The sequence below is a fragment of the Aplysia californica genome, unplaced genomic scaffold, assembly GCF_000002075.1.
Source record: "Aplysia californica isolate F4 #8 unplaced genomic scaffold, AplCal3.0 scaffold00021, whole genome shotgun sequence".
Taxonomy (NCBI): domain Eukaryota; kingdom Metazoa; phylum Mollusca; class Gastropoda; order Aplysiida; family Aplysiidae; genus Aplysia; species Aplysia californica.
This window is the reverse complement of record NW_004797291.1, coordinates 819,984-830,545: the sequence shown is the minus strand read 5'-3', so window position 1 is coordinate 830,545 and position 10,562 is coordinate 819,984. Positions and strand designations below refer to the sequence as shown.

Genomic DNA, 10,562 nt, shown 5'->3' with positions numbered 1-10,562 from the left:
ACATCCATAATTCGAGTTAACTGATAACATAAAATTAAAAAGATATCAATTTAGGAATGGCAAATTGTATGAGCTAACCGCGATTCCAAGTTTTCTGTGTTTGTGGTGTCTGTGCCCAACTATATAAGAAATAAAAACAGCAGATAGGAATAACATTGCTAAGGACAGACTTATATAATGTCATTTTCAAAGAGCTATAGAGAATACTTTTTTACTGGTCCAGTGGCAGACCATCAAGTAGAACAGAAACATCAAGCTTGACCATCAAACTACTTTCATTGTTGCTTGAAACACCTAATTTCAAATGAACAAAGGTACAGGCATCTCAGAACTGTCTTGTTCATCGTTTGATTTTGGCACATTTTCTTCTTGTATTTGTGTGCTTAAGTGTCCAGTTTTCACACTGCTTGCTTTATGTCAGGGGCAAAAAAGCAGAAGCTGACATTAATTGAACGAAGGTTCAAAAATATATTGCACAGGATCTATTCGACTTTTCATTTGAAAGATGCACTCTAAATAGAACTTCCCTCTCAGAAGTACGGACTTCCAATTTTTCACTATTAACAACAGATTATTTATACAGATAAGGAAAAACGTTATTTAAAACCAGAGAAGAATGACTTTTTCAATGATACCACCAGGGTTTCACTCTGGTATCCATTTAGCCACAACATCTTCGTGGTGGGTCCTTGTTCATATTTCTTCATTACAGTACATGAATCATTGGAAAAAAAGTCATACTCAGTGCATGAAATTGGGGTGAAGAATTTGTCAGCACGCAGACTAGACTCTGTAAGATTATCTCCAAATACATTTCAGTCCACTATGGATTCTTTACAAAATGAAAGCACTTACTAACTGCATTTTAGTATGGCTCCAGGCTTTTGCCCTTTATAACTATTAAATACACAAACAGAAAAAAATGAGAAGAAAAATTCCCTGTTGTGGATACCGGTAGAAAACTACTTACTTGACATTAATGACAGAACATTGTAAGATCATGTTAAGTACATTAGGTATCTATTTTCCTATTTAACACAAAACTGCCCCTGAACAAAAACTGTAGTGTACTTTCTCTCTTCGTCCACAATGACACACTGGTATGTGTATTGACACAAGCTTAAAATCTGTTCTTAAAATGTATGTTTCATATGCAATTAGAATAAAAGAGAATTTTTGTTTACTACAAACAAGACTAAATCAAGTCAGTGTGAAAACAATGCTATGATTCAAGTGCAGAGAGTTCACATGATGTAAACACACTTAGCTAACAACTGATAGTAGGAAAAGTGAGTACCTCAAAACAGTGGCTAACAAACAAGTCTTAACATCATGTTTTTATACACGTAGAAAGCATTTTCATGAAGTAATCACATAACTGTTGTGCTGTTTCCTTACAGGACTGATTTTCATACTCATCTCTGTGCAAGGCAAGGGTTATCAAACTTCAAACTTTCTTAATAATCTAGGATCTAATTTACATACCATAACATTTTCAACACTGGCCTACCTGTGCCTTAATTAAGAGACCTAATATTTAGGTATGAGTAATACCGTAACAGACGGCATTCAATCCCTCACCCTGTTGAATTGCAACACTGGTCAGAACGTTCATGCACCATACAAGTCACCACTGGTTTAAGTGTGACATGAAGTAGAGTAGAGCATGTTAAATGGAAGTATCAAAATTTTTATTTAACTATCTTGCATTTTTAAGCTTATGTCCTTAGTTGATGCATTTACTGAGATAGAATAATTTAGGCTTCTTGCATATGATAGATATGACACATTTATCAAGGCATTGGTGGAGAATTAAAACAATAGCATAAGGCTGCTGATTACCTTCACTCCTTTACCTCTGAATGAGAAAGAATCAATGACACATCAATTACGTTGGGAAAGAACAGGGTTAAAGAGAGGCAGTTAGAAAAGGGAAATTTTCTTTGCACCATGCCTATCAATCTTGGTCTGTTTCCAATGTCCCTACTCTGACTGTTAAATATAAACCACCATAAAGATCGTCTAAAGTAGATGCATTATATTACAAGCAAAAAGAAAGATGAAAATTTAATGAATGACACACTAATCACATATATTCAAAAATGGTAAAGCATTGAAAGAAAAGGAATTGGTTTCAGTTCATCAGAGCTCTTTTGTGCTCAGAAAATATTGAAAAAATAGAATAGGTCTGAATAAATTCAATGACAATGTCATGTTAATCTGGAAATGGTTTGGAATTCTAAATGGATTATGGGATCAAAACAATAAATGAATAATGAAATGCCAAAATGAAATGATATGACAACGATGGTCTACTAATTTTCAACTTTAGCACAAAAGAAAAATGATTAAAACATATGGCACTTTTTTGATAAAACAACTAGAGGCACATTATAACGCATTTTTTCTCAAAGCCCAGCGCACAAAAACAAACACATACACAAACAACTCTTTTTTTCTACTTACGAACAATTATCTAGGCAAACTAAAGTCAAATATAAAACAAATATATATTGATTGAGCAATAATTTCTCTGTCAAAGTATCCAAATTCCTATTTTCTTGAACCAAAGTATTTAAGGCATCTGTTAAAAGAATAAAAGAAAGACTTCAAAAACACACTTTTCTGCTTTAGCTTTAGTGTTTTACGGCACTTGCAACACAAAAAGGTCATATAAGTGCCAAAGATTAGAGGTGTTACAAGAGAATAACAAACACAAAAAAGAAGGAGGGGAGATAATTATGATAGACGATTGATAGGACAGAAGAAGCAAACCACATCAGAGCACCCACCAACCATCCACACACACTTTTCAAAAATTAAAAACCAGTGGAAAAAAACTGAATGAAGAAAGGCGCAAAAGAGAAATTTGTCCCTGATCAGAAAAACAGCCACTACCTCTGACATAGTGAGAGTTTCCCATGAATTCCCTTTACTTATTGCCTCCATCCCCACCTCACCATCTATCAGTCAACCTGTCTTTAGGTTGACACACCCACACACACAAAAAAAATCAGAACAACTTTATTATGGTTACTTCACAACCATTCATGACAAACTGTACATCAGTCAACCTTGCAATAAACCCACCCCTAGTGAAACAAAATTCCCAGACACATCCAAGAACACCCAGAAAGAAAAGTAATGAACAACACTCACAACAGAGACTCGAAATGGTGGGCTAAAGGAAACAGGAGAACCATAACACTCACAGCACTTTCATTCACAAAGTACACCCAGAAACAATTCTTTAGCATACTATTGATATTTAAAAAGGAAGATAATAGAACTTCCTCACAGAGTACAGCAAACAATGAGGAATGCTCTTTGACTGAAGCATTAGATTATCATCCCTTGCTCTCACATGATAAACTGAAGCTTGAAAAAGGTGAACAACAAAAAGAAAATCAACGTGTCTTAGAAAAATCACTTTGTTTTCCATAGAGGCACAGAGGGATTTTGATAAATGAGAATGAAGATTTCCCATCACAGAATACTTGTTTGATTCAGTAAGTCATGGTAAAGCTCTTATCTCCTGCTCTGAAGTCAGCTGTCTTGATGTAAAATGAAAATAAAAACCCACTCACTGGAAACAATCACATTTCTCTGTGACAGAATATTTCCTTAAAAAATATCCTTGGGACTAGCAATCAAAAGGAGGTCATCCAACATTTTGGAAGCAGTCAGTACTTGCAAACTCACAACATTTTACACAGCATCATATATCAAGAACACATTTTTCCTCCTGAACTTTCCTCATACCTTAAAAGCAGTCTCCAAGTTGATAAAAATGTTGGAACATCACATCACATCAAGCCTTTCTGAAGAGCTCAAAAGTTGATCACAAACTTCACACAGGTAAACAAACCAATCTAGATGACACATTGCCAGTTCATCATCAGTTTTCTTTCAATCTCTTATTCACAGAGGAACAATTGAATCCCACAACCGTAGCAGATACACACTTGCTCGAACACTCTGCACATCAGTTTAAGTTCTGGTTACCATTGATTAAAGGAACTGCCTGGCGTTTAATACTGTTTGAGTCTGAGCTCCCTGGAAATGGAATGAAAGATTTATTAACTTCTCACGAAGAGAAAATGTCGCATATTCACATTTTGCATTTAGGCATAATTTAGTAAAAATAATGCTCTCCAAATTAAGGATGTCTTTCTTTATAGTTTTGAATACTTATATAACAAACTGCAAAAGCTATGTGATCATTTACAAAAGACAATGCATTTAAATTTGAAGAAAAAGATAATACAACGGAGTTAAGAGCTAGAACATTGATACAATGGTAGTCATTCAGTACAGAGAAAAAGCAAGAAAGCAAACACATTAAATAAAAAGAAAGGAAAAAAAAGTGGGACAACAAGTAGTGCCCTCCAATCATCCACCACCTTCAGAAGGGGAAAATAAAGGAACATGCATTTTGTCGGCAAGCTGTTAAAACATTGTAAGCCCAGAATGCAAAAACTGTCCCATTTTCTAATAATAAAAATTGTACCGACATGATGCATCTTATTTTGCTTTTCAACATATTTTTACAAAATAATTTTTATGTATGTAAAACCGATACCAGAGATTAAGGAACTGCAATTTTTTAAGTTTCAAAATGTTTGGCCTGGCACATCTGAACAGCTGGCCAGCAATTTGTTCATTATGATTCTGTTCCTCTTTACCCACATCCAAACAACTGGACAGACAGCATCCTTGATGAGAGTCTCTTAATAGGCGAAGTGGATAGGAGACAAGGGTTAGTATGTTTTAGAAAGGGAACTACCTATTGCAAAATTCAGGTGCACTATTAATAGAAGAACCCACAGTCCACAAAACAATGAAAACTTTTTGGGAAGAACATCAACATAACAATAAACATTGAGGGTTGGGGAAGTGTAAAATGTTGCTGGGGGAAAAAAAATAACAGATGGACAGAAACAAGTAAGAATTACTAATTCATCCTCTATCCATCCATCCATACTGAGCAACAATACAAGATGTGAACAAGGAACGGGTGAGCCACCACTTTGTTCTGATATTTAAAAAAACTAAAAAGGAATGAAAGACAATATATCAAACCTTTGAATCTCTTCAGTGCTTGGGCTCTTTCCTCTGCATCATAGTACCAAACTGTTATTGCATACCTGCATATAGAAGTCAGTTTGATTTTTAAAGTTTTTAAACATAGCACTTTTTCAACATAAAATATCGAAGTTCTGTGGTGACCTCATTCAAACACAAGGAGACCATTGCACCTTTATATCAAGTCAAACTGCCTATCATAAAAACAAATGTACCCCCAACAAACGAAGCCTACCAAAGAAATTAAAAAATATACTGACTTTAAAAAAATTAAGTTTAATATTTTGAATAATAAAAAAATACCCTCCCCCAAAAAATAAATAAAAACAAATAAATAAATAAAAAAATTGGAATAATTGTGAAAAGCATATCAGTCTCATTTCAAAGTTTAAAAGTCTACAAAATTACAGATTTTCAGTCCCACTACTACTCCAGACTGTAAATAAAGAAAGACAAAAATCTTAACGTTTTTCCTTTTTTTTAAAATAGGAAAATTTTTAACAGGTAGGTGTGAAATGGATTTTGCATCTTAAAAGAATACCAAACTACATCTTTAACATGAGCATCAAAATGGCTCTTACCTTTCTTTGAAAGCTTGCTCAACTTCATGAGGATTTCTCCGGTCTGACCAGAAAAAGAGCAGTCTATCAAATTTTGGTTCAATGTTTGCTACTCTGTCTTCACCCTCAGGGTAGATTCGAAGGAGTCCTCCGTGTTGCTGAAACATTTTTTAACCAAAAATATTACATTGGATGAGATTTTCAAAATCTGCTCATTATATTTTAAAATTTTTTAATATGTTACGTCACAAGTGACAGGATACAAATTTAATTTTATACAATATTCTGATATGATGAATTACAAAACAGTGAATATTCCAGTATCTATAAAAACAAAGAAACCAAATGAAAAATACAAGTAAACTTAAAGAAATGTTTAACAAAAAAGAACAAAATAATTTCTTGACGAGTCCTGCCCAACTGAGCCTACTATAGACTAGACCTGCAGATCTAAGCTCCTGATATATATGCCCTACTATTATAATATAACCTGTACACGGAGGCGTGCATATAATACACAGAAGGCAAGGGTAATATAGTTAGTCACCCATGTACAACAACTGCACTTTGGTCTATTGGATAAGATAAGCAATGTAGTTTGCCATTTTTATAAAACTTAGAAACGATACAATGCATGCTGATGTAGCAACTTCCATTGTTGATCTGGCCTGTCTGTAAAAATCTCCAAAAATTTTCACAAGGTGCAAATTCAAAAGTAAAAAAAAACAAAAAACCCCAAAATCTTAATCCTTTTATCTCTTCTCTAGTTACTGAAAATAAAACACACCATATGAATATCAATTACATCACTATTTTGAGTTAGACTTTAAAAAAAACATTCAAGGATAAAGAAATAAATGTGATGTATAATGTAATATCTTTTTTTTTTTTACTTTTATTGTAAAATAACAAAAACACAAGTTTTAATTCTTTGCGTGACTGAAAAATTACACATTTCAATTAATATCTACAAAGAATACAAAACTTTTGAGAAAATTAAACAGGTGCACTTCTTAGTTAAATATGTAATAGCCTGACAGCACTGTCATAAAATGTGAACACGGAATCACAATATTCTTCAGTAAGATCATGCTATTGGTTTTTTAAAATTTTTAATGGGTTTACAAATTCAATGTTAGAGATATGAAAAAAATGTTCTACAAACTCATGTTAGCCTAAAGCAGAATAGTAACACAGAATGTTTAACTTCCTATACTGTGTTATCTGACTTACCCTGACGTCCCAGTTTTCGTTGAGGTAGTAAATGCAGGTTATGCAGCGACCATCACCATTTGGATTGTCAACATGTCTAACATAGCGGGTCTTTCTCCCAGGATAACATGCCACCATCGCCTTCACAGAAAAAAAATTGAGAAAATCATGAACAGTGTACTGTAAAATTAGGAGAAAAAATTCATACAAAATACATTATGTTGTGAAATTTACAATGACTATTTTTTTTTCCACATATAATTTACAACCTCCATAAAAAGGTTTCAATCACATCTTTCCATTAAATTTATTGCTTCAGGAAAGTTCCCAAGACAGGCCCTGATTAGCTTGTCAATATAATTAAAAAACAATTACAAAGGCCACAACGTTAGCAGATCCTTCAAAATTATCTCTGACTTTAATTAAACAAAATATTTTAAACAAGTTCGTCGCCTTTGCGATAAGATCAGCCAACTCACAAAACATTTTTCTTTTTATCAAAAATTACATACGAATTTTTTATTTCACAAATTATTATAAATTATCAGTTTCTTTAGGCTCAGCTAGGTCTACATTCAAAGACAGGTCTGAATTTGACACGAAATGCTCCATAAAGCAGAATCCACAGCCTGCTGAAACCAATGAATTATTAATGATTTTTGTTTCTCCTGAAAAATTGTATCCTGCTGGAGTTAGCTGGTATCACTAGGACGATAAGTAGCAGCAGCAATAGCAATAAAAACAGACCAAATCTAAATCAAGAGATATACCTACAAACTTTTTTTTAATCCATTATAATAATCATAATATTAATTTTAAGCCAGATTTTCACTATTCAATCAATGATTTCAGAGTGTTCAATTAAAACTTATTCAATCTTTACAACATTCTGTAGGCTACCTTTTCAAAAATTAAATTTTTTTTTTAGCTTACCTAAACCGCAAAAAGAAAGCTGACTACTTATCATTAAACAGTCTTAAACAAAACTTGCTTGAATTAGATCTATTTATTAAAATATATATTGTTCCCAAAGATTAAATTTTTATTCCCTGAGTGAGAAAACTCAATTGGCCAACAAGAATATTCTTTAAAAATCAACTCACAGCAATTTTATAGATCAATATAAAAAAGCATACAACCCCTTGCCCTCAGTAAAATTATGTAAACAAACGATGGGGGTACCTACCTTGGTTCGTTCATTGATGGTGTAAGGTTCCAGCTGACTGGCACACTGAAGCACAACTGCATCCATGCATGAAATAAGGAAATGGATGTTTTCGCTTCTTGGTTCTGTGCCATCCACCCAAGTGATCATATCACCACGAATGTACTTATTGCTAGATGAAGAAGGTCCATGCACTAATTGACCTTGTTTCATAATTCCCGCAGAGGAAAGTTGCAGCACCTCTTTCAAGATTTCATAGCCAGTGCTTTCGCCTAAAAATTTATCAATCACACAAATACCATATTTTGTAAGACAATCCACGACATATTTTGCTAAAACTTTAAACCGAGACCGCAAAACAGACAAGTACTGCTCTCTGCTTTGCGACGGCGAAAGTAATTCTTCCCCTTGACCCATTGCTGAATCTTGCGCCTGCCTAGCTGCAGCTGCTCTCGCAATAGGTGGCAGACTTATCCTATGTGTTGAATGGTCTAAATAGTATCTCTCTGGTGGTAGGCCATCTTCTGAAATGCTGGGCAAGTTTCCTTGCTGCTCATATTTATATTTCTTTTTGGAAGACTTGGACTTGGTACGCTGTTTTCCTAGTAGCACAGTCTTGCCCTGGACCTGGCTGCTATCATCACATTCGCGGGAGTCATCAATAACCCCCTCTCTCTCGCTTGGCGATGTGAGCTGCTGCGCCTCCCCCGCCTCAGCAGGGTCCTTTTCCTCTTGACTGGTTTTGCCCCCCGTAATGTCCTGGTGACCTGTCACAGGGCATGGCAGTGCTCTGGGCTCGTCAAGAGATAATTTTAAAGGTGATTCTAGGTTGGAATTATCGTCGACACCAACCGAATCTGCATCTGTGTAATCGTCCGCGCCTTCGACTTCGTTAGGCATGCTCTGCTTCGCACGCTCAGTCGCGTCGGCCTCACGTCCGCTGTCACTTATCGACGAGGGTTTTTTGCTCTTTTTGCACGCCCGCTTATGATCTTTCCAATCCTGGCGCTGATGAGCTTTACAGCAGTACCAGGTACCCCTACAACCCCCACACAGCGACAAATTTTCAAGTGCTCCACACAACTGGCATACATTCACCTCGTCACGTAGGCCTGTTGTCAGTGTTGATAGTCCTCCTTCCGCCATTTACTGCTCTCTCGTAAGCAAAGCCGCATGTTCTACGACTTTTCCTTCAATCTGCAGGCCCTCTGGCTGATTGTGGGGCTGAAACATAACATATATTTCACTTTACAAAAGCACAATTCACTGTAACCACTTAGATCCATAAACAAAAGAAGAAAACGAACACGCTCATCTCGACGTGCCTTAGCCTAGCGATTCCATGTTGATGTTTACATGATGTGGGTCAAGTTGTAAACGTCACTTCCTCATGTGCAAGTGTGGTGCTACTGTGGGGTCACGATGTTGCGTTGGCAAAGAAGCAGACACTTCAAAACACAAACCTGTGCGCGCTTTTTGGTAGGCTAAAGTACTCAGAGCGTTATACAATCAAGAAATTATTCTCTTTCTGTACTGTTCTAAACTCGAAATAAATGTGAAAGCCACAACACCATAGTCTAGCAGCGAAACTGCACGCCGACGGCTCTCTTTTATATGCAACTTTTTTTTTTCTAAAAGGAAAAAAAGTTAATTGTGTCAAGTCGACATTTTGGCACGTGTTTCAGAATGATGACAAGACGATGCGTGCCAGCAAAGGCGAGAAGGAGGCACGCTGCTTTTGTAAAACACTACATGACTACATGTGTGAATACATAATAACACAGATCTATCCGCACTCAAGGTCGTACGACCTGGTAGTACCGTAAAAGAAAGATGTATTAAATTTTCTAAAGAGTACAAGTCTACAAAAAATACAACCTCAAAATAAACAAACGAACAATAACAACAAAAAGTACATGATTTATCTAAAGCTTCGTCTGTAGTTTTAAAAGCTTTCACGGAAGAAATTAGAACTAGAATGTTTCATAATTCGAATATTTTTGTTAACGTTAGGTCTCGTTGATTCGTATAGATCTATGTGTATAAGGCCCAGAAGGGGAGGGGGTGTCTATATTATGTGTTTTTAACATATTTTATGTGTTTGTGCATGTGTCCATATTGGTGTGCGCGCACGTGTGTGAATGCCCGAACACAGCATAATTGTGTAGAGAGCTCACTCGAGTCCGTACGTCTTTCTTTTGGCTCCACAAATTATGTTTCCCCCAAAGACCATAATTTAAAAAACGGCTTTTCCTTAATTCCTCCTCTTCCATTTCTTATCTAGGTGGTACAACAGGTATCAAGTCTTAGAGGAAGAAAAGGTGCGTGCAGGGGGGGGGGGGCATGTAATTAAGTGTAGAGTAGCTGTAAAGTGGTCCTGCCCCTTCAATGTCTTGCATTACGCCAATATTTTAGAGACGGGACTAACATTCAAACGTTTATATTATGTTGATGAGTAGGACAGTGAAAGATGTGCCATGATTATAAAGATAAAAAGAGTAATATTTACAGTACCAGTAAAGCATGTGTATTTTCGGGGG

The 10,562-nt window shown here is 35.6% G+C and overlaps 1 protein-coding gene across 1 annotated transcript; it reads right to left on the bottom strand.

Moving 5' to 3' along the window:
- Positions 1–2,451: 2,451 nt before the first annotated feature.
- LOC101861931 (egl nine homolog 1) lies at positions 2,452–9,250 on the bottom strand (the record flags this gene model as incomplete). The annotated part of the gene is given in 5 exon segments (XM_005090729.3): positions 2,452–4,056; positions 5,083–5,147; positions 5,667–5,803; positions 6,879–6,998; positions 8,044–9,250. Coding segments are annotated over 5 exon segments (1,518 nt in total). The 3' UTR covers positions 2,452–3,985.
- Positions 9,251–10,562: the final 1,312 nt, after the last annotated feature.